Here is a 24,742-nt window from a genome sequence, read left to right on the forward strand (position 1 = left end):
ACCTGCATCTCAGCACATAATCCCATAAAACTTCTGAGTGAGCATTGGTTCATCAGGACAAGAGTGGCACCCTGCCACACATCCATGGTGCAGTCACAACTTGCAGTGTACCAAACCTGAGGTGGCGCTAGGATTGTCAATCAGCTTCTCTGAATCTTCCTTCAGCCTCAGCCTGATGGGAAATCGTTGGCTTGCATTGTGTGTTGACAGCTGAAAGAACAAAGGAAATGGTGGTCCACAAAGAGGTTCAGAAGGAAGGAGGCAGGCAAATGACAATTTGGAGACCTGAGATAGAAAAAAAAGCCTTCAACTATATAGTGCCACTCTCATACCCATCAGAATGCCATTGAGCCTCACAGCCAACCTCATCCTTCTTGGAAGTATCATCATCACAACAACTGGAAACAGAACAGGCAATCTGCGCACAGCAAGAGCACACATGCATCCACCGCAGACTCTCATATACAGACTTTCATACACAACCAAGTTCCTGCTCAGAGATGGGAGGTTGAGTAAGGGTTGTTGGACCTCCTTTACTCTGTGACTATTTAATACCAACTGTTTGCAGTCAATGTCAGGGGGAAAAACTGCAAAGGTTTTCAGTGCTGTACTTACCTTGACGCCCTCACACAGTACGTGGGAACTGTTGAACCACCGTGCCTCACAAACCTGGTGTCCAAAGTCACACTGCAGCTTACTGCCCTGAAGCAGAATTAAAAATGGTTAGAATGGTAACTACTCCCACCTGGGTCAACTCCCACACCCTGCCTCTCCCTCATTTGGTCACTCCTACAAATGCCCCAGTCTGAACCCTCATCACCTCGTCTCTTGACCTGACCATCAGCATGTCCCCTCCCCACATCTGGTGCCCCGAGAGCCAACCCTCCTGTTCCGATCACTACTTCCCTATTCGCTCTCATAATATGTGGACTTCCAGCTAATCCTAACCCTATCCCTAACCCAGCCCCACCATCCCTTGTCTACACTCCCATTACCCATGTTCTGAACTCCTAATACTACCACTCCTGGTCTGGGCTCCTAGACTTATCAGCTCTGGTCTGGACTCCCAACCTGGTCAGGAAGCTTTAAAGTATGCAGAGATTTGCCATTTTGTGCACCACAGTTCCTGAGGGGACATAGGATTGCAAAGAGGGAGAGAGAGGTTAAAAGAAGCAAGCGGGAGCAGTCGGCTCATTTTGCAGGCCACAGTTCCTGAAGAGAGATTGGATTGCACATAATTAGGCACTTTGCATGGTCCAAAAAAAAGAAGTTAGGTTTAAGCGGAGTGGTCATCGGGGAGCAGCCAGTGTTAGAGTGAAGCTTTGGCTCATAGATGCTTCAGCGAGTAGAAGCATAAGGCTGTAGGTAGAGTCATTTTCGTTATTTATTCTTTATTCCTTATTGCATATTTAGAGCAGTGGGAATGCCAGGGAGGATAGTGGAATGCTCCTCTTTCAGGGTGTAGGTAGGTAGGGAGACCGCCAGTGTCCCTGATGACTATACTTGCAAGAAGTACATGCAGCAGCAGCTTCTAAAGGTTCATCCAGTTGCATCTGTTTGGGGATGACCTAGCAGGGGAAACCCACAGCAGTCAGGTCTCTGGCACTGAGCTCTGAGTGTTGTGATCTCTGGCTCTGTGGCTAAGAAGGTAAAAGGGAGAAGAGACAAACTGTGTTGATAGGGGATTCACTGGTTAGGGAAACAGAAAGGAGGTTCTGTGGACAAGAACAAGATTCCCACATAATCATTTAGTCCTGACGAAGGGTCTCAGCCTGAAACGTCGACTGTACCTCTTCCTAGAGATGCTGCCTGGCCTGCTGCATTCACCAGCAACTTTGATGTGTGTTCTCACATAATCTGTTGCCTCATGGTTGCCAGGATAGGGACACCTTAGATCAAGGTCACAGCATTCTTAAGTGGGAAGGTGAGCAGTCAGAGGTCGTGGTCCATGTTGGTACCAATGACATAGGTAGAAAGGATGACAACACTTTGCAAAGTGAGTTCAAGGAGTTAGGTGCTAAGTCAAAGGGTAGTAGGACCTTGTGTGTTGTAATCTCAGGATTGCTACCCACGCCATGATGTGAGGCCGGAACTAGGAAGTTCATGCAGTTTAACAAGTGGCTAAGGTGATGCTGCAGGAGGGAGGGCTTCAGATTTTTGGTTCATCCGGCTCTCTTCCAGGATGACCTGTACAGAAGGGATAGTTCACACCTGAATTGGTGGTCGATTAATATCTAGTGGGAATGTTTTACTAGTGCTGCACAGGAAAGTTTAAACTAGAGTTGCGAGGGATGAAGAACCAGAGCGCCAGAACAGATAGTGGAGTGGTTGTGCACAAAGATGATGTTAAGCCTACAAACAAAGTCAGGAATTGAAAGGAATTCAATGAATGGTGCATGGACGAGCACGTTTCGTCCCTCTTCCTTCCAGGAGAAGGTTCAGGAGCTTGAAGACTCATACGGCCAGATTTGGTAACAGCTTCTGAGAAGTTGTAACAATAACAACTGTGATAAGACTGCTGAACGGATCCTGACCCAGATCTGGGCCGTACCCTCAAAATATCCGGACCTGCCTCTCGGTTTTTTTGCACTACCTTACTTTCCATTTTTCTATTTTCTGTTTATCATTTATAATTTAAATTTTTAATATTTACTATCGATTTGTAATCCAGGGAGCGGGAAGCGCAGAATCAAATATCGCTGTGATGATTGTACGTTCTAGTATCAATTGTTTGGCGACAATAAAGTATAAAGTATAAAGTATAAGTAAAGGTGGGGATAACATCCTGCACTACATACATTTCAATGCAAAGAGTCCTGTTGGAAAGTTAAATGAGTTTAGGGCATGGATCAGCACACTGAATTATGACATTGTAGCTATTAGTGAGACTTGGTTGCAGGAGGGGCAGGACTGGCAGCTCAATGTTCCAGAGTTACATTGTTTTAGGGACAACAGAGTAGGAGGGATTAAAGGGGGAGTGGGTGGCATTACTAGTCAGGGAAAATGTCATGGCAGTGCTCAGTCAGGACTGACTGGAGAACTCATCTAGTAAGGATTTATGGGTAGAGCCAAGGAATTAAAAGGATATAGCCATGATAATAGGACTTTGTTATAGACTACCGAACAGTCCCCAGGACTTAGAGGAGCAAATTTGTAGAGAGATTGCAGACTGTTGCAAGAAACACAAAGTTGCTGGATAGGAGTCTGTCAGATGTGTTCAGGAAAGTTTCCTTAATCAGTACAGTACATAGCAGTTTAAACTAGAGAGAGTGTGATACTGGATCTCCTATTACAGAATGTGACAGGGCAGGTGACAGAAGTTTGTGTACGGTAATACTTCATCCAGTGATCCTAATGCCATTAGTTTCAAGGTAATTACGGAAAAGGATAGGTCTGGTCTATGGGTTGAGATTCTAAATTGGAGAAAAAAAATTTGACGGTATCAGAAAGGATCTGGCAAGGGTGGATTGGGACAAGTTGTTTTCTGGCAAAGGTGGTGTACTTAGAAAGTGGGGGGCCTTCTAAAGTGGAATTTTGAGAGTACAGACTTTATATATTCCTTCAGAATAAAAGGCAAGGATGACAGGTTTAGGGAGCCTTGGTTTTTGTCAGATAATGAGGCCCTGGTTAAGGAAAAGGAGGTGGTGCATAGCAGCTATATGCAGGTAGGAACAAATGAGGTGGTTGAGAAATGCAAGAGAACACTTAAGGAAGAAATCAGGAGGGCTATAAGAAGGTAAGAGGATGTCCTAGCAGACAAGGTGAAAGAGAATTCTAAGGGATTCTACAGAAATGTTAGAGCAAATGGAATGGAAGAAACAATATTGGTTCTCTGGAAGATCAGACTAAAAATATATGCAGGAAGCCAAAAGAGGTAAACATGGAAACATAGAAAACCTACAGCACAATACAGGACCTTCGGCCCACAAAACTGTGCTGAACATGTCCCTACCTGAGAACTACCTAGGCTTAACCCATAGCCCTGTATTTTTCTAAGCTCTATGTAGACATCCAGGAGACTCTTAAAAGACCCTATCGTATCCGCCTCCACCACTGCCGCCAGCAGCCCATTCCACGCACTCACCACTCTCTGCGTAAAAAACTTAACCCCTGACATCTCCTCCGTACCTACTTCCAAGCACCCTCTCGTGCTAGCCATTTCAGCCCGGGGGAAAAGCCTCTGACTATCCACACAATCAATGATTTTCATCATCTTATACACCTTTATCAGGTCACCTCTCATTCTCTGCCACTCTAAGGAGAAAAGGCAGAGTTCACTCAACTTATTTCTCATAAGGCATACTCCCTAATCCAGGCAACATCCTTGTAAATCTCCCCTGCACCCTTTCTATGGTTTCCTCATCCTTCCTATAGTAAGGTGACCAGAACTGAGCACAGTACTCCAAGTGGGGTCTGATCAGGGCCCTATATAGCTGCAACATTACCTCTTGGCTCTTAAACTCAATCCCACAATTGATGAAGACCAATGCACCGTATGTCTTCTTAACCACAGAGTCAACCTGCGCAGCAGCTTTGAGTGTCCTATGGACTCAGACCCCAAGATCCCTCTGATCCTCCACACTGCCAAGAGTCTTACCATTAATACTGTATTCTGCCATCATATTTGACCGACCAAATGAACCACCTCACACTTATCTGGGTTGAGCTCCATCTGTTACTTCTCAGCCCAGTTTAGCATCCTATCAATGTCCCGTTGTAACCTCTGACAGCCCTCCACACTATCCACAACACCCCCAACCTTTGTGTAATCAGTAAATTTACTAACCCATCTCTCCACTTCCTCATCCAGGTCATTTATAAAAATCACAAAGAGTAGGGGTCTCAGAACAGATCCCTGAGGCACACCACTGGTCACCGGCCTCCATGCAGAATACGACCCATCTACAACCACTCTTTGCCTTCTGTGGGCAAGCCAGTTCTGGATCCACAAAGCAATGTCCCCTTGGATCCCATGCCTCCTTACTTTCTCAATAAGCCTGGCATGGGGTACCTTATCAAATGCCTTGCTGAAATCTATATACACTACATCTATTGCTCTACCTTCATCAATGTGGTTAGTCTGTGAGATTTTAAACTAATTTTTTGCATCTGTATTTACACATAGTCTATAGAAATTAAGTAAATTAGCAGCGAGATCATGAACCTTCTACAGATTACAGAGGAGGAGGTATTTGCTGTCTTGAGGCAAATTAGGGTGGATAAATCCCCAAGGCTTGACAAAGCATTCCTTCAGATCCTGAGGGAGGCTAGTGTAGAAATTGCAAGGGCCCTAGCAGAGATAAACAAAAAAAAATCCTTAGTCAGGGGTGAGGTGCCGGAGGATTGGAAGATAGTTAATGTTGTTCTGTTGTTTAAGGAAGGCTCTAAGAAGAAGCCAGGAAATTATAGGCAGGTGAGCCTGACAGCAGTAGTGGGAAAGTATTAAAAGGTATTCTAAGGGACTGGATATATGAGTATTTGAATAAACAGGGACTGATTGGGGATAGTCAATATGGCTTTGTGTGTGGTAGGTCATGCCTAACTATTCTTATAGAGTTCTGCAAGGAAGTTACTGGGAAAGTTAATGAAGGCAAAGCAGTGCTTGGTGGTTACATGAACATTAGCAATGCCTTTGACAAGGTTCTGCATGGGATGTTGGTCACGAAGTTTCAGTCACTTGGTATTCAAGATGAGGTAGTAAATTGAATTAGATATTAGCTTCACAGAGAGTGGTAATAGATGATTGTCTCTCTGACTAAAGAGCTGTGCCTAGTGGAGTGCCGCAGGGATCGCTGCCGGGTCCGTTGTTGTTTGTCATCTATATCAACAATCTGGATGAAAATGTGGTAAACTGAATCAGCAAAGATTGGGGGTGTAATGGACTATCAAAACTTGCAGCGAGTTCTGGAGCAGCTGGAAAAATGGGCTGACAATGGCAGATGGAATTTAATGCAGCAGACAAGTTTAAGGTGTTGCACTTGGGGAGGACCAACCAGGGTATCAATTGCATGATGAGCGGTAGGGCACTGAGGAGTGTGGTAGAATTGGTGGTTCTGGGAATACATATCTGTAATTCCTTGAAAGTGGCTTCAGACTTAGATAGGGTGAAAAAGAAAGTTTTTAGCCAAGTATTGAGTACAGGAGTTGGGACATTATGTTGAAATTGTATAAGACGTCAGTGAGGCTTAATATTGGAATGTTGTGTGCAGTTTTGGTCACCTACGTACAGGAAAGATGTAAATAAGAATGAAAGCGTGCAGAGAAAATTTACAAGGATGTTGCTGGGACTTGACAACCTGAGTTTAGAGGGAAAAGTTGATCCTAGAACGTAGAGGATTGAGGGGAGATTTGATAGTATACAAAATTATGAGGAATACAGACAGGGTAAATGCAAGCAGGGTCTTTCCACTGAGGTTGGGTGAGACTACGAGAAGTCATAGGTTAAGGGTGAAGGAGAAATGTTTAGGGGAACATGAGGGGGATCTTCCTCACTCAGATTCTGGTGTGAGTGTAGAACGAACTGCCAGCACAAGTGGTGATGTGCATTGAATTTCAACATTTAAGAGGAATTTTGCTAGGTACATGGATGGAAGGGCATGGTCTGGGTGCAGGTCAATGGAATTAGGCAGATTAACAGCTTGGCATGGACTAGATGGGCCATGTTTCTGTGCTGTCACATCTTATGAGGATACTTTGAGTGAGCTAGAACTTTTCTCTGGAGCGAAAGAGGATAAGAGTTGACTTGATAGAGGTGTACAAGATAATAAGAGGCAGCGTTTGAGTGGATAGCCAAAGACCTTTTTCCCAGGGCAGAAATCGCCAATATGAGGGAGTATAATTTTAATGTGATTCGTGTAAAGTATAGTGAGGGATGTCAGGGGTAAGTATTTTTTAAAAATACAGAGAGTGGCGGATCCATGAAACACCATGCCAGGGATGATGGTAGAGGCAGATACATTAGGACATTTAAGAAACTCTTAAAAGAAAAATGGAGGGCTATGTGGGAGGGAAAGGTTGGATTGATCTCAGAGTAGGTCCTAAGGTTAGCACAACATCGTGGGCTGAAGGGCTTGTGCTATGCTGTAAATTTCTATGTTCTAACATGGCCTGGACTCATTGATCCACCAGCCTTGGTCTACTAGATCCTCAAACCCACCATCACTGACTAGAGCCCTAGCTCAATCACAATCCTCTCCTCTATACCCTGAACTCCAGCCTCCCTGTTTGCAGGTCCTCACCACTACCTGGTGCCCTGGCTTTGTGATGTGGAGGGGAGTCTACAGGTAGTGGTGTGACCCTTCACTTACTACTCTTCCCCAAATGGTGCTAGAACTGCAGATTTGGGAGGTTTTGGTGGCATTGCTGTGATGAACTCTGGGAGCATTTTGCAGGGAATACACATTGCACACTAGTTATGTTTCTGGACTAACAACCATAGGGCTGCATGACATGAGGTTGACATGAGTTTGATGAAGGAATGGCAGTGGATATTGTCTACATGGAATTTAGATGGGTCTTTGACATTCAGGACGAGGTAGTAAATTGGATTAGTCATTGGCTTTGTGGGAAGTGGTAGCAGACGATTGCTTCTCTGACTGGAAGCCTGTGACTAGTGGCGTGCTGCAAAGATCAGTACTGGGTTTGCTGTTGTTTGTCATCTATATCAATGATCTGGATAATGTGGTAAATTTGATCAGCAAATTTGCAGATGAGACCAAGACTGGAGCAGAGTGGACAGCGAGGAAGACTATCAAAGCTTGCAGTGGGATTTGGACCAGCTGGAAAAAGTGGGCTAAAAAATGGCAGGTGGAATGTGATGTAGACAGGTGTGAGGTGCTGCACTTTGGAGGGGGGAGGGTGGTTAAACCAGGGTAGGTCTGACATAGTGAGTGATAGGGCAATGAGGAGTACTGTAGAACAGAGGGATCTGGGAATACAGATTCATAATTCCTTGAAAGTGGCGTCACAGGTAGATAGGATCATAAAGAAAACTTTTGGCACATTGGCCTTAATAAATAGAAGTATCGGGCACAGAAGTTGGGATGTAATGTTGAAGTTAGCAGGAAAGCACTAAAGGAGAGGAAGAGAATGAGCAAGGCTAGGAAGACTGGATCAGGGCATGATACACTGCTTCACCAGTTGATCTGGAAAGTGTCACTGAAGGAGCACATGGCCAGCTTTTATCACCCCCACAGCACATTACTGCAGAGAGCAGCCTGCGTGCACCTTTCCATTTTGCAGAAAACTACGCTAATTGAAAGCCAAACAGGCTGTTTCCATCAGCACGTGTGTCAGCTTCGAACACTAAATTCCATGATCTGTACTGTCTGTGCTGCTGTCTGCTCAGATGGCCCCGCTGCACTGGGTTGCACGAATGTTGCGGTACAGAGGTTTAGGTGGGATGGGGAGTAGCTAGGTGAAGCTATAACAAGCAGCTTGGATTCAGTGACATCTGTTACAGGATTACCTGACAAATTACCCAGTATTCAGCTGATCATCGTCAGATGCCCTATCAGGTTCAATGCCCAGAACCTGGCCTTTATCCTGAACATTTTATGCTGATTGTGTGAAAGAAGAAAATCTTGCAGTTATTTACCTGGAGCAATGCACTGTTACTTATAGAGACAGGGAAGTTTTGGATACTCCCAGTGGGAACTGGCTGGACCTGAACCGGCAATATCTGGGGGCAACATGTGGAATTCTGCAACTGAAAGAGGCAGAGGATTAAAACAAGCACACAGTAAAGTATCCATACTGAGCACCTCCACATCTCAGTCCCAGGCTGTGCTGGTAATCCCCATATTCAGCAGATATTCTCACCCTTGACTGGGAATATTCAAACCAATGGCAGGAATTAGAAAGAAACCAGTCATTGTAACATGAAAGTCTGCTCACTTTCCAAATCTGTTTCCCGTTCAAAAAGAGTACCATTGATCTAATTTATTTATTGTCTCATCATTTTGCCATATCATTCGATTTCCTTGGAGTGTAAAAGTCCATTGGTCTTGGTCTTAAATACACTCAACAGTTAAACTCCTTGGGAGACAGTATTCCCAAGTTTAACAACACAGGGAATTGGCTTTTTTTCCTCAAACACAGGCCGACTCTTAGCCAGAGATTGTCCTCCCAAACCTCAATGCTGCAGCCAATGGGACAGTACCCCAACAAACATACTCGGAGTCCCACCGAAGAACTTACGCATTTGAGTTGAACCCTCATTCTTCTAAACTCATGTGAGCATTGACCTGGTGTACTCAAAGAGCAGCTCGTTCATCCCAGAATTTGCTAGTGAAAATGTGTTATATACCCCAATTCTGCTTCTCATCCATTCATCCATCTTCAATCAATTCAGGTTTCTATTTCCCATTCCACCGTTTTCCCACACTGCCGTACAAGCAAGTACTCTTTCAATGGGACTGCTTTATCCTTGCTTTCCCATCTCACTAGTCAAGGGGTCACAAATCATCTGGTCCTTAGTTAGTCCAACAGGCACAGGCTGTCGGCCACAGGCTGTAAATTACAGCCAAATTGACAGACACAGGTAATAAATTACAGCTGAACTGAAAGGGGATAGGCTGAAATCACAGCTGGTTTAACAGGAACAGACTATGAAGCATACCTCAGCTGGACTGACGGGCACACTGAAAATAATTTCTTCATCTGAAATGAAACCACCTAAGTTTGGGTGAGCAGATTTGTCCTGCACTGAATTGTATCATGGAATGCTCCCTTACCTTAGGTACTCCACCTGTGATGTTGCTACACATGGCTGTTGGTGAGACACATCTGTGCTCAGGGACACACCAGTGACATGACCAATTGCTCTGCAGGCAACTTCCACATCTGAAAAACCAGGAACACACTCATAAAGCAGAGAAATAACAGGTCACATCCTCACGGGGAATAGCAGACAGATTCCCAGTCACATATTCAAATTGAATTAACCAGGAGAATTGATTGTGTAAAAAAAATCACATCACATTCGCCCCTTACACTATCCGACTGCAATTTTCATCATAGCTTTGATCAGAAAGCTTTTCCCTATTTTTTTGGTTGTATCCTCAGAGTGGACTGCCCAGTCTTTTTTTTTCTTATTTTTTCTTTTTTTTGTATAGTGTAGTGGGACTCTTTTATTTCTTCATTTAAAATTCAAAGTCTTTTTTCTTTCCTCTTCATGAACTGATAAGAAGAGAATTGGTGTTTTCTTTTTTATTATTTATTATATACTAGCTTAACACTATGTATGATTTTGATAATGTCTATTTCAATCTCTGTTTGTATTGTTATTGATATATGTATTTGAGCTAATTCTCCTCTTGTTTGTATTTATGTTCCTTTTAAATCAATAAAAAGATTAATAAAGAAAGAAGTTTTCATCATAGCACACCATACTGACACATACCTCATCGCTGCTGACTACACACACACACAGACACACATACATACACACACACACACACACACACACACACACACACACACACACACACACACACACACACAATGTTTACACATCCCATCAAACTTTGACTCGTGTTCAGTGAATGAAGGAAACTTTAATCCTGGCTCAACAATTGGAAATGATTCAATTTCTCCCTGGGTTTAGTGATTGAAGGATTCTCATTTTCTCTGTGGATCAGGAAGAGGGATGAGGTCCTGAAGTGTGAGTTTCGGGAACTAGGCAGAATGCTGAAGAACAGGGCCTCAAGGGTGGCGTTCTCAGGATTGCTGCCAGTGCTATGTGACAGTGATGGTAAGAATTGGAGGAGATGACAGTTGAATGTGTGGCTGAGGAGTTGGTGCAGGGAGCAGGGTTTTAGATTTCTGGACCATTGGGATCTCTTCTGGGGGAGATGGGACCTGTACAGATTGGATGGGTTGCACCTGAGCTCGAGGGGGAGCAGGTAGGTTTGTTAGCTTGGTTTGGGAGGGTTTAAGCTAATTTGCAAGGGGGATGGGACCCAGAGCAATAGAGCAGTGAAAGAAGTGCATGGAGTAAAGCCAGATCTAACATATAGAGAGGCTTTGAGGAAAGAGAAGCAGAATAAAGGGCATAAAGGTAGTAAGGTAGAAGGGCTGAAATGTGTGTACCTCAATGCAAGAAGCATCAGGAACAAAGGTGATGAACTGAGAGCTTGGATACGTACATGGAATTATGATGTAGTGGCCACTACAGAGACTTAGCTGGCACCAGGGCAGGAATGGATTCTCAATATTCCTGGATTTCAGTGCTTTAAAAGGGATAGAGAGGGGGGACAAAGGGGAGGAGGGGTGGCATTACTGGTCAGGGATACTATTACAGCTACAGAAAGGGTGGGTAATGTAGCAGGATCCTCTTTCGAGTCAGTATGGGTGGAAGTCAGGAACAGGAAGGGAGCAGTTACTCTACTGGGGGTATTCTATAGGCCCCCTGGTAGCAGCAGAGATACCGAGGAGCAGACTGGGAAGCAGATTTTGGAAAGGTGCAAAAATAACAGGGTTGTTATCATGGGTGACTTTAACTTCCCTAATATTGATTGGCACCTGATTAGTTCCAAGGGTTTAGATGGGGCAGAGTTTGTTAAGTGCACCCAGGATGGGTTCCTGTCACAGTATGTTGACAGGCCGACTGCGGTAATGCCATACTAGATCTAGTACTAGGTAATGAACCGGGTCAGGTCACAGATCTCTCAGTGGGTGAGCATCTGGGGGACAGTGACCACTGCTCCCTGGCCTTTAGCATTATCATGGAAAAGGACAGGATCAGAGAGGACAGGAAAATTTTTAATTGGGGAAGGGCAAATTATGAGGCTACATGGCTAGAACTTGCAGGTGTGAATTGGGATAATGTTTTTGCAGGGAAATGTACTATGGACATGTGGTCGATGTTTAGAGATCTCTTGCAGGATGTTAGGGATAAATTTGTCCCGGTGAGGAAGATAAAGAATGGTACGCTGAACGAACCATGGGTGACAAGTGAGGTGGAAAATCTAGTCAGGTGGAAGAAGGCAGTATACATGAGGTTTAGGAAGCAAGCTTCAGATGGGTTTATTGAGGAATATAGGGAAGCAAGAAAGGAGCTTAAGAAGGGGCTGAGAAAAGCAAGAAGGGAGCATGAGAAGGCTTTGGTGAGTAGGGTAAGGAAAACCTCAAGGAATTCTTCAATTATGTGAAGAACAAAAGGATGACAGGAGTGAAGGTAGGACCGATTAGAGATAAAGGCGGGAAGTGAGCAAGGTCCTCAATGAATACTTCTCTTCAGTATTCACCAATGAGTGGGAACTTGATGACAGTGAGAACCACATGAGTGAGGTTGATGTTCTGGAGCATGTTGATATTAAGGGAGAAGAGATGTTGGAGTTGTTAAAATACATTAGGACGGATAAGTCCCCGGGGCCTGACAGAATATTCCCCAGGCTGCTCCACGAGGCGAGGGAAGAGATTGCTGAGCCTCCGGCTAGGATCTTTATGTCCTCGTTGCCCACAGGAATAGTACCAGAGGATTGGAGGGAGGCGAATGTTGTCCCCTTGTTCAAAAAAGGTAGTAAGGATAGTCCGGGTAATTATAGACCAGTGAGTCTTACGTCTGTGGTGGGAAAGCTGTCGGAAAAGATTCTTAGAGATAGGATCTATTTGCATTTAGAGAATCGTGGTCTGATCAGGGACAGTCAGCATGGCTTTGTGATCATGTCTAACAAGCCTGATAGAGTTCTTTGAGGAGGTGACCAGGCATATAGATGAGGGTAGTGCAGTGGATGTGATCTAAATGGATTTTAGTAAGGCATTTGACAAGGTTCCACACGGTATGCTTATTAAGAAAGTCAGAAGGCATGGGATCCAAGGAAGTTTGGCCAGGTGGATTCAGAATTGGCTTGTTTGCAGAAGGCAGAGGGTCAGGGTGGAGAGAGTACACTCAGATTGGAGGGTTTGACTAGCGGTGTCCCACAAGGATCGGTTCTGGGACCTCTAATTTTCGTGATTTTTATTAACGACCTGGTTGTGGGGGTAGAAGGGTGCGTTGGCAAGTTTGCAGACGACACAAGGTTGGTGGTGTTGTAGATAGTGTAGAGGATTGTCGAAGATTGCAGAGAGACATTGATAGGATGCAGGAGTGGGCTGAGAAGTGGCAGATGGAGTTCAACCCGGAGAAGTATGAGGTGGTACACTTTGGAAGAACAAACTCCAAGGCAGAGTGCAAAGTAAATGGCAGGATACTTGGTAGTGTGGAGGAGCAGAGGGATCTGGGGGTACACGTCCACAGATCCCTGAAAGTTGCCTCACAGGTAGATAGGGTAGTTAAGAAAGCTTATGGGGTGTTAGCTTTCATAAGTCGAGGGATAGAGTTTAAGAGTCGCGATGTAATGATGCAGCTCTATAAAACTCTGGTTAGGCCATACTTGGAGTACTGTGTCCAGTTCTGTTCGCCTCACTATAGGAAGAATGTGGAAGCACTGGAAAGGGTACAGAGGAGATTTACCAGGATGCTGCCTGGTTTCAAGAGTATGGATTATGATCAGAGATTAAGGGAGCTAGGGCTTTACTCTTTGGAGAGAAGAAGGATAAGAGGAGACATGATAGAGGTGTACAAGATAATAAGAGGAATAGATAGAGTGGATAGCCAGCGCCTCTTCCCCAGGGCACCACTGCTCAATACAAGAGGACATGGCTTTAAGGTAAGGGATGGGAAGTTCAAGGGGGATATTAGAGGAAGGTTTTTTTACTCAGAGAGTGGTTGGTGCATGGAATGCACTGCCTGAGTCAGTGGTGGAGGCAGATACACTAGTGAAATTTAAGAGACTACTAGACAGGTATATGGTGGAATTTAAGGTGGGGGGTTATCTGGGAGGCAGGGTTTGAGGGTCGGTACAACATTGTAGGCTGAAGGGCCTGTAATGTGCTGTACTATTCTATATCTATATCTATATCACTGACTTTCTCTGGGAATCAGTGATTGGGGTATTTTCACTCTCTTTGGGAATCAATGATTGGAGGATTCTCACTCACTCCAGCAGATGCCGGAAATCCAGAGTAATACACACAAAATGCTGGAGGAACTCAGCAGGTCAAGCAGCATGTATGAATACAGACAACATTTCAGGCTAAGACCATTCACTAATAGGAAAGATGCCATTAAGCAGTGGAGATTTACGAGGACTGAGAAGGACTGATGTACAGAGGGATCTGAGGTACAAATTCATCGCTTCCTGAAAGTGGCAATATGTGCAAAAAGTGATGAAAAGAGTGGGAAAAATGAGTTTGGACATTTGGCAAATTTCTCCAGATGTACTCTGAAGAGCATTCTGAGTGGTTGTATCACCACCTGATAGAGAGGATCCAATGCATAAAGGGCTGCAGAGGATTGTAGACTCTGCCAGCTCCATCATGGGCACAAGCCTCTCCACTATTGAGGACATCTTCAAAAGATGGTGCCTCAGGATGGTGGCATCCATCATTAAGGACCCTCGCTATCAGGGACATATTTTTTAAGTTATAATCGTAATGTTTTATGTTGTGACGAAAAAAAACAAGTTATCAGAAGATTGATACTGATGAGAGAGATAAGGGAGACAATGGAGAAGCGTTCAAAATGTTAATGAGAGAGGAGAGAGAGGTAACAGAAAAGAAACACAATTAAGAGTATTGACAGACCGGTTACTTTGAACCTGAACTAAAAGAACAGGTTCGCTAAGGCACGACAGACACCACAAGATCACGAGATAACGAGACCCTGGAAAAGCGGTGTGCCCCCACAAGTCGGTTGGAGTTTGGATGTCGGTCGCGGGACCGACCATAAACGCACGGTGAAAAGGTACGATCGGCGGGAACCTGGTGTGTGTGTCCGCCCTTGCCTGGGTGCCGGGTTCACCGCGGAAGAACGATCGTATCCGGAACGGAGGGGTCACAGTCGGTGACCTCAGAAGACATTAAAAGGGCTCGCCCGAAAGCTAACTGCAAGGAACATCAAAGGTCTGTTTGAATCGAAATTTGCATTCGCTCTCTCTCTCTCCAATGGCACAACAGCGATTACTGCGAACTGTACTAAGCTGAACTGAACTCTGCGTCACTTGAGACTGATCATTTTACCCCTAGACTGCGATAGAGCTTGTTTGATTCTTATTACCCTAGTTCTGTGTACATGTGTGTTTTATCATTGCTAACCTGTTGCATTTATATTCTTACGATTAGAGTACTGTGTTACTTATTTCTTTAATAAAACTTTCTTAGTTCCAGTAATCCAGACTCCAACTAAGTGGTCCATTTCTGCTGGTTTGGCAACCCAGTTACGGGGTATGTAACAATGTCTTGCACTATATTGCTGAACAAAGCAACAAATTTAATGACATATGTCAGTAATAGTAAAACTGATGCTGATTCAGCTTGCTTTTTTTGATCAGCTTGATTTCTTTGATACAGTATTGCAGCTCTGTAAGACTTGCAAGGCCATATTTGGAGTATTATTTGCAACTCTGATCTCCACATTATAGAAAGGATGTGGAAGCTCTGGAGAGGGTGCACAAGAGGTTCACTGGGATGTTGGTGGAACTGGAGAGTATCCGATGTATTGGAAAAAATTGGATTGTTTTCTCTGGACACCAGAGACTGAAGGGAGACCTGACAGAATTACAGAAAATTATGAGGGAAAAAGATTGGGTGATAGAATCTTTTTCCCCAAGTGGAAATGTGAAATGCTAAAGGGCAGATGTTTAAGGTGAGTAGGGTAAGCTTAAGGAGAATTACCAGGCAGGTGTTCTTTTATTTACGCAGAGAACAGAACTTGCTCCCAAGGGCAGTGGCTGATGCAGTTACAATAACAATCTTTGAAAGACATCTAGACAAGCACATAAACATGCAGGGAGTGGAGGGAAATAGATCTTGTGCTGGCAGATAAAAGTGAGTTTAATTTGGTGTCATGGTTGGAGCAAACATGGTGGGTCAAAGGGCCTGCTTCAGTGGGGTCAATGTTTTGGAATTCCCCCTTTCCCTGGGCTAAATGATGGAGACTGTCACCCTTCCCAGATCAATGATCGGAAGATTCTACTTTTTCCTGAGATTCAGAACACGAGGAGAAGCAGGAATGAAAACAATGGGTTACTTACGCTGTGTTTGCATGAACCTTTCCCGTTCTGTCACATTCATAGAAGGTCAAATTCCCAGTCACAATTGATCGATTCCCCACCTCGACTGCAACTGTTACAATGGCATGATCTAAGTATTAAATAAGTAGATTTAGATAGGGCAGTGCTCCATATTAATCTTTAAAAGACAGTTTTAACCTGGACACAGTGTGATCTCAGTATTAATAGCTATGTTATTAAGGCCTCTATCCAAATTCAAAGTAAACAAGGCTGATGTACAATGTTAATGTCAATAACCGGGCACTAATTACCTGGCCCTGATAAGCTCTACCTTCAGTTGCTGAGAAACTATGTAGGTCCTGATTGTGATCCTCCAGACGCCTGTAACTTCAGCAGTGATGCCCACTGATTGCAAACAAATGTATTTATATATGGAGTAACGACAGGACTGTTGACAGCTTAATATTGGCAGTGGAGAAAGTTCTCAGACAATTATCAGGCATAGAACTTGCAGTCACTTGGACAAGCATGGATGTATTTAAGAAATCAGACATAGATTTATTAAAGGCAAAGCTTCTCGAACAAACTTGGCTGCAGAAGTTTTTGATGAAGGGGCTAACATCTCTCTGACCTTTGGGCTGGGCTCAGGATTGCTGGGGCAGGCACTGGTAGGGTGGTGGGCAGATATAAAATGAAAAAGAACAGTGCATAAACTGAGCGATTGAAGGGCAGTGAAATCATGACAACTGGCTGTGGTGTTGAATGAAATGGCAGTGAGAGCCTGAACAAGGCTGCTGGCAAGCCAAGAAACACTGAAAGAGCAGCAGAATAAATTTTAAAAATACAACTCAGCTTCAAACTGGTGTCTGTGTAATAATAAAGAGTATATCTCTCCTGCATTTCTGTTGGTCACCATCAGCTCTGTGTTGTCCATTCATCAACAAGAAGGGGCAGGGTCCCACAGAATCAGCTGGTTTCTCTGCATACCTTGGTCCAACAGGAATGCTGGGTATTTGTTCTTCTGCAGGAAAGGACAGTACACTATCTGTGATGAGTGTGACACATTTTTAATTATGGTGACTGGGGTCTTCTCCACATTAATATAAACACAGTAAACGTCCCTGCCCATCAGCTGTGGCACATGTCCATTGATGGTGATTTCAATGTCCTGTAACAAAATAAAGACAGCTTTCAACAAAGTGGACCACTCAGAAACAACTAGAATTGATTTCATATTTTTTACATCAGGAACCTAATGAGAACTTAACGCACAAAACTTCATTTGGAGCAGAGGCTGAGATATGAGGGCTTGGTTCATTACTCTCATTAATTCTTTTATGGTTATTATGGATTGATTGGGTATGCCCACAAGTAAATGAATCTCAGTGTTGTACATGGTGACATATATGTACTTCAAACTTGAACTTGGATAAAAGCTGAACATTTCATGGACTATATTACAAAAGGGAAAAGGAAAGAAGAAAATTTCAAAGCTTTGGCAAAAAGTTGAAGACACACTCATCAATTGTGGAACAAAAGAAATCAAAAATTTATGGAGACCACAAATGAAAGATCTACATTTCTTGCAGGATGCTCTGCCTGAGAAGGATACAGAGACAGAGAGTCAAAGAGACATAGAATACTACAGCACAGAAACAGGCCCTTTGGCCCAGTTAGTCCATGTTGAACCATTACTCTGCCTAGTTCCATCAACTTGTACCCTGCACTTGTTTGGGAATCTGCACTAGACAGGGGGTGGTTGGTGGAGGTGGAAGAGCAGACTAGGCAGTTAAGATGGTCATGATCGGCTAAAATGGAAGGGGAGTGCTATACGTACTCTAACACCATGCTTGGATTAGAAGACACAATGTTGCTGGAGCAGGAGTGCTTCCTTTGAGGTGCAGGGCGAACACAATAGTGCGAGTTCAGTTACAAATGCAGTATTGCAGTATCAACATTACCTATTTACCACTAACCACATTCACTACTTTACATTTGTTGGCGCCCACCAAGGTCTCACATAAATCTATCCTTTAAATGTAATGAGAGGACATTCAGCCACTGACATTAGGAGTCAGAGCAACTAGCTCTGTGGATGGTACAGTACCTTTTGGGGAACACTGCTGACATCGATTTTCGATGGGGTAATTGTCATGTTTGGGCACTCAGATATTCCAGAGTTGAGGCTAACCCAGAAAGAAGGCTTATTGGAATTGGCACAGCCCTGTTGTAGAGAGCAACTGGGAAGGAAAAAGTCATCATGTGAATCATACACAGGCAGCTTGAAGACTAGACACAGCACAGACTGAGACATGTGCAAACTACTTGAAGACTATACATAGCACATTGAGTTGTACACAAGATACTTAAACACTGTATGCAGCAGACTGAAGCATACACAGGTCAAAAACTAAACACCAGCGAGATTAAGACATAAACAGGCAGCTCAAATGCTATATACATACCAGATTGAGACAAACACAAACCACTAAAATACAATATACAACACAAACAACTCAAAAACTATACACAGCACAGGTTAAGACATACACAACTTTTGAAATGTGTTCCTTCTTTATGAACTGCGTAATTCCCCCACTCCCCCACCAGAGTGACCTAAGCTCTTGAAAATAGTTCATCTGTTTCCTGAACTTCCTCTTCTATCCCTTTTCTCCCTGGACAGAGCAAGAACAGAGGGCCCCTGCTCCTTATCTTCCAGACCCTACGTTCCGTGGATCATCTTTCAAAATTTCCTTTCAGCTCCAACAAGATTCTAGCAAAGATCACATTTTACCCACCCCTTCCATTTCATATCATGGCCATTTTAACTCCCTGGTCTGCTTTTCCATCTCTACCAACCACCCCCTTTAGACCATAAGACATAGCAGCAGTATTAGGCCAGTCAGCCCACCCAGTCTGCTCCGCCATTTCATCATGGCTAATCTCGAATCCCACTCAACCTCATACATCTGCCTTCTTGCCATATCCTTCGAGGCCCTGACCAATCAGGAAACTATCAATTTCCACTTTAAATATACCCACAGACTTTGCCTCCACAGCAGTCTGTGGCAGAGCATTCCACAGATTCACTACTGTCTGGCTAAAAAAATTCCTCCTTACCTCTGTTCTAAAAGGTCGTCCTTCAATTTTGAGGCTGTGTCCTCTGGTTTTGCATACCCCCACCAAAGCAAACATCCTCTCCACATCCACCTTGTCTAGTTCTTTCAACGTTTGGTAGGTTTCAAACACAGTACTGCAGATCAGCATTACCTCTTTACCACTGACCACATTCACTAATTCTCCCGCATTCTTCTAAATTCCAGTGAGTACAATCTCAAAGCTGCCAAATGCTCTTCATCTGTTAACCCCTTCATTCCCGGAATCAAACTCGTGAACCTCCTCCGGACTCTCTCCAGTGACAACACATCCTGTCTGAAATAAGGGGCCCAAAACAGTTGACAACACACTGGAGTGCAGCTTGACAATTGTCTTAATGTGGAGGTTTTATATTTCCTTGCTTTTATATTCTATTCCCCTTGAAATAAATGCCAACGTTTGCATTTTCCTTCTTTACCACAGACTCAACCTGTAAATTAACTTTCTGGAAGTCTTGCACGGGGACTCCCAAATCCTTTTGCACCTCTGATGTTCAAATTTTCTCCCCATTTAGGTAATAGTCCACACTATTGGTCCTTTTACCAAAATGCATTATCATACATTTCCCAACACTGTATTCCATCTGCCACTTTTTTGCTCATTCTTCCAACTTGTCTAAGTCCTGTTGCAATCACATTGATTCCTCAGCACAACCTACCCCTCCACCTATCTTTGTATCATCGGCAAGCTTTGCCACAAAGCTGTCAATTCCATTATTTAAATCATTGACAAACAATGTGAAAAGTTACAGTCCTAATACTGACCCCTGAGGAATACCACTAGTCACTGGCAGTCACCTAGAAACAGCCCCCTTTATTCCCACTCGCTCCCTCCTGCCTGTCAGCCATTCTTCTATCCCTGCTAGTATATTTCCATAGGACTTTGTTGTTCAGTAGGCTCATATGTGGCACCTTATCAAATGCCTTCTGAAAATCCAAGTAAATGATATCCACTGCTATGGTTGCCTCCTTTGTCCACCCTGCTGGTTACTTCCTCGAAGAACTCTAACAGATTTGTCAGGCAAGATTTCCCTTCACAGAAACCATGCTGACTTTGACTTATTTTATCATTAGTTTTCAAGTACACCGAAACCTCATCCTTATTAATAAACTCCAACACATTCCCAACCTCTGAGGTTAGGCTAACTGGACTATAATTTCCTTTCTTTTGCTTTCCTCCCTTCTTAAAAAGTGGAGTGACATTTGGAATTTCCCAGTCTTCTGACACTATGCCAGAATCAAGTGATTCTTGAAAGATCATGACCAATGAATCAGTCATCTCTTCAGCTGCCTCTCTCAAGACTCTGGGTCCATCTGGTTCAGGTGACTTATCTACCTAAAGTCCTTTCAGTTTGCCTAGCACTTTTTCCTTTGTAATAGCAATGGCACTCACTCCTGCTACCTGACACTCACGGACCTCTGGCACAGAGCTAGTGTCTTCCATAGTAAAGACTGAAGCAAAGCACTTAAGTTCATCTGCTATTTCTTTGTCCCCCAATTACTACCTCACCAGCATCATTTTCCAGTGATCCAGTATCAACTCTCACCTCCCTTCTACTCTTTACAGAAATGAAAAAACTTTCAGTATCCTACTTTATATTATTGGCCAGTCTACACTCATATTTCACCTTTTCCCTCTTATAGTTTTTTTTAGTTACTTTTTGTTGGATTTTAAAAGCTTTCAAATCATCCAACTTCCCACCCACTTGTGCTACCTTGTATGCCTTTTCCTTGGCTTTTATGCAGTCCTTAACTTCCCGTCAGCTATGGTTGCCTACCTCTGCCATTTGAGAACCACTTCTTCCTGCATCTTGTGAACTATTCCCAGAAACTTCAGCCACCTCTGCTCTGCTGTCATCCCCGTCAATATCCCCCTCCAATCGACCTGGCCAAGCTCCTCTCTCATGCCTCTGTAATTCCCTTTATTCCAATGTGATACTGATACATGTGTTTATGCTTCTCCCTCTCAAATTGCAGTATGAATTCAATCACGTTATGATTACTGCCTCGTAAGGGTTCCTTTACATTAAGCTCCCTAATAAGATCTGGGTTATTACACAACACCCAATCTAACGTACCCTTTCCCCGAGTAGGCTCAAACACAAGCAGCTCTAAAAATCCATCTCATAAGCATTGAACAAATTCCCTCTCTTGCAATCCAACACTAACCTGATTTTCCCAATCCCCTTGCATTTTAAAATCCCCCATAAATTGTGTCATTACCCTTTCCCAGCTCCCTTTGCAATCTCAACCCCACATCTTGGCTACTATTTGGTGGCCCATATATGATTCCCATAATGGTTTTTTACCCTTGCAGTTTCTTAACTCCACCCACAAAGTTTCAACATTCTCTGACCCTATGTCATCTCTTTCTAAAGATATAATTCTATCTCTTACCAACAGAGCTACAACATCGCCTATGCCTTCCTGCCTGTCCTTTCGATACAAAACATATCCTTTGATGTTAACCTCCCACCTATGGCCTTCTTTCAGCCACGACTTCCCCGAGCAAGCACAGGAGGTGCAATGCTCATCCTTTAACCCATTTATCAAGCCAGCTCTGGGACTTGTGGCAATAGTGGGAGAGTTTAAAAGAGGCAAATCTCAGTGATTTTAAGAAATTCTTGGGGTATCGCTCAGTGAGATCATAGGGGTAGAACTGAGAAACAAGAAGGAGAGGATCGTTCTTGTGGCATTGCATTATAAATCTTCCAACAGATGACAGGAACTTGAGGAGTGGGTGTGCAGAGAAATAGCTCATAGCTGTAAGAATAAGGTTGCAATAGTGGAAGAATTCAGCTTCCCTGATTTTGAATGGACCACCCAAAGTATTAAGGACATTGACAGGGTGGAACTTGTGAAATGTGTCAGGACAGATTCCCGAGTCTATATAGAGGGCCGTACTCAGGAGGGTACAGTACTGGACCTTCCCTTACAGAATGAGGCAAGGCAGCCAGGGACTGAATTGATTTTATTACTTACAGCCTTCATATACATGAGGAGTAGAAATCTTTACGTTATGTCTCTATCTAAATGTGGAATTTATAGTAATTTATAATAAATAGTATATACAACAGGACAGTCAATATAACATAGAAATACAATTGTATCACATGAATGAAACTGTCTTATGGCCTGGTGGAAGAAGCCGTCCCAGGGCCTGTTGGTCCTGGCTTTTATGATGCGGTACCAGTTCCCAGATGGTAGCAGCTGGAACAGTTTGTGGTTGGGGTGACTCAGGTTCCCAATGATCCTTCAGGCCCTTTTTACACACCGGTCTTTATAAATGTCCTGAATAGTGGAAAGTTCACATCTACAGATCACTCTGCAGAGTCCTGCAATTGAGGGAAGTACAGTTCCCATATCAGGCAGTGATGCAGCCAGTCAGGATGTTCTCAGTTGTGCCCCTGTGGAAAGTTCTTAGAGTTTGGAGGCCCATACCTAACTTCTTCAACCGTCTGAGGTGAAAGAGGTATTGTTGTGCCTCTTTCACCACACAGCCAGTATGTACAGACCACATGAGATCCTCGGTGATGTGCATGCTGAGGAACTTAAAGCTGTTCACCCTCTCAACCCCGGATCCACTGATATAATTGCTCCTGTAGTCCACAACCAGCTCCTTGTTTTTGCGACACTGAGAGAGAGGTTGTTTTCTTGACACCACTGAGTCAGGGTGATGACTTCTTCTCTGTAGGCTACCTCAGTATTATTTGAGATCAGGCCAATCAATGTAGTACCATCAGCAAATTTAGTTAGCAGACTGGAGTTGTGGGTGGCGACACAGTCATGGGTATACAGAGAGTAAGATGGGGGGGCTTAAGACACAGCCCTGACAGCTATGCTCTATAAGCATAACTCTATCAGTTTCAAGATAGTGATGGAGAAAGTGCCTGGTCCACGGGTTATGGTCCCAAACAAAGGCAGGGCTGATTTTTGGTGGCAATTAGACAGGATCTAGCAGTGGTTGATTGGGTGAGTCTGCTTAAAAAGAAAGGAATGAATGGCTAGTGGGAGGCTTTCAAAAGTGAGATATCGAGGGTCCAAGGGAAGCATGTTCCTATTAGGGTGAAGGTTAAACCTGACAAATTTAGGGAACCGTAGCTGATGAGAGATATTGGGGCTCTGGTAGAGAAAATGAGAGTGTGTAGTAGGCCAGGGATGACAGAATTCCTTGATATACCTAAGAATATACAAGAGAGAAATCAGGAGGACAAAGTGAGATATGTGTTGGATCTAGCAGGTGAGTTAAGGAAAATCCAAAGAGGTTTGATGGCGATATTAAGAGTAAAAGGGTGGCTAGGGAGAGAGCAAATCCCCTTAGAGATCAGCAAGTCTACTTATCTTGAGCGACACATTTTGGCTGGGATATTTGACGAATATTTCTCCTCTGTGAGGAGAAAATCCTGATTGATCAAGAGATAAGGGAAACAAGTGAAGATGTTTTGGAGAGTATTCACACTACCATTTCCTCTGGCAGCACATCCAGATATCAGCAATTCTGTGAAAAAACCTATCCTTTCAGATTACTTTGAAAATTCTTTCTCACCTTAAACCTATGCTCTTGTTATTTTTTTTTACCTCTCTGCCATAGGAAAAGAATTCAAACTATCTATGCCTTTTATTTCTATTAGGTAACTCCTTGGTCTTCTCCACTCCAGGAGAAACAAGCACAGCCTATTCAATCTCTCCCCAAAACTGAACTGAACCAATCCAGGAAACATCCTGGTGATTCTCCTCTGCAATCTCTCTAGCACCAACACATCAACAGGTCTTTCACACAGTACATAACACAGTTTGCAGGAGGTAGACTGGACATTCGTACACTCTACACCGATCAGAACTTCCCCCAAGCTCCTACGTTATCCACAGCACATTAGACAAACATACACAGATCATTAATAAACTAGGCACATAACTCTTTGATAAGGCATTCACACAATATTCATAGCACTTCGTGAAATTGACAACTTGCTTTTCTCTAGTGACATTTTGGCTTGTATGCTTTAGTGATGATTGACATTCCTTTAATGAGGACTGATGCTTAACTACAACACTAGGCTAAGCTAAGGAGCTGGCTATAAATGGAAATAATGATGTGAAGCACATTTGATTGTATTCATGTGCCCCATGGATACACATACTCAGCATCACATAATTTGCAACAATTCCTTTCAGGTATTTTTACAAATACGTACAGCAATATTTCCTTCCTCCTCATTCTTCCTTAATCAGTTTCTGTCTGACTTCACATCCTTAATAAACAGTACAGAAATATCTAAAAATTTCTGTCAGTGCTTCTCTGAGTATTGGGGCAGAAATGGGTGGCAAAACCTTTAAGACCCTCTTATGTAAACAGACAGTGAGACTGCAAACTGGGCATTTCCTGCATTCTCAGTTAGTTTAGTGTTCTCTACCTCATTGTTCCAGCAAAGACTTTTCTTCTTCTGTCTTCATTCATCTCTCTGTTTACACTTCAAGACATCAGCTGTGATTAACAAACTTTCACTTCTTACTATCATCATTTTGCTACAT

The 24,742-nt window shown here is 43.5% G+C and overlaps 1 protein-coding gene across 3 annotated transcripts in view; it reads right to left on the bottom strand.

The window, feature by feature from the left end:
* Positions 1-24,742, bottom strand: part of plxnd1 (plexin D1) — a 159,467-nt gene that overhangs the window by 102,931 nt on the left and 31,794 nt on the right. For all 3 annotated transcript variants that reach the window (XM_072280756.1, XM_072280757.1, XM_072280755.1), the window contains exons 5-11: positions 18,163-18,295; positions 17,043-17,223; positions 16,077-16,185; positions 9,735-9,843; positions 8,597-8,707; positions 616-702; positions 117-210 (exon numbers count right to left, since the gene is read on the bottom strand). In XM_072280756.1, the coding sequence (XP_072136857.1) occupies positions 117-210; positions 616-702; positions 8,597-8,707; positions 9,735-9,843; positions 16,077-16,185; positions 17,043-17,223; positions 18,163-18,295 (824 nt within the window). The remainder of the gene's footprint in view (positions 1-116; positions 211-615; positions 703-8,596; positions 8,708-9,734; positions 9,844-16,076; positions 16,186-17,042; positions 17,224-18,162; positions 18,296-24,742) is intronic.

This window comes from Mobula birostris, chromosome 16 (genome assembly GCF_030028105.1).
Source record: "Mobula birostris isolate sMobBir1 chromosome 16, sMobBir1.hap1, whole genome shotgun sequence".
NCBI lineage: Eukaryota > Metazoa > Chordata > Chondrichthyes > Myliobatiformes > Myliobatidae > Mobula > Mobula birostris.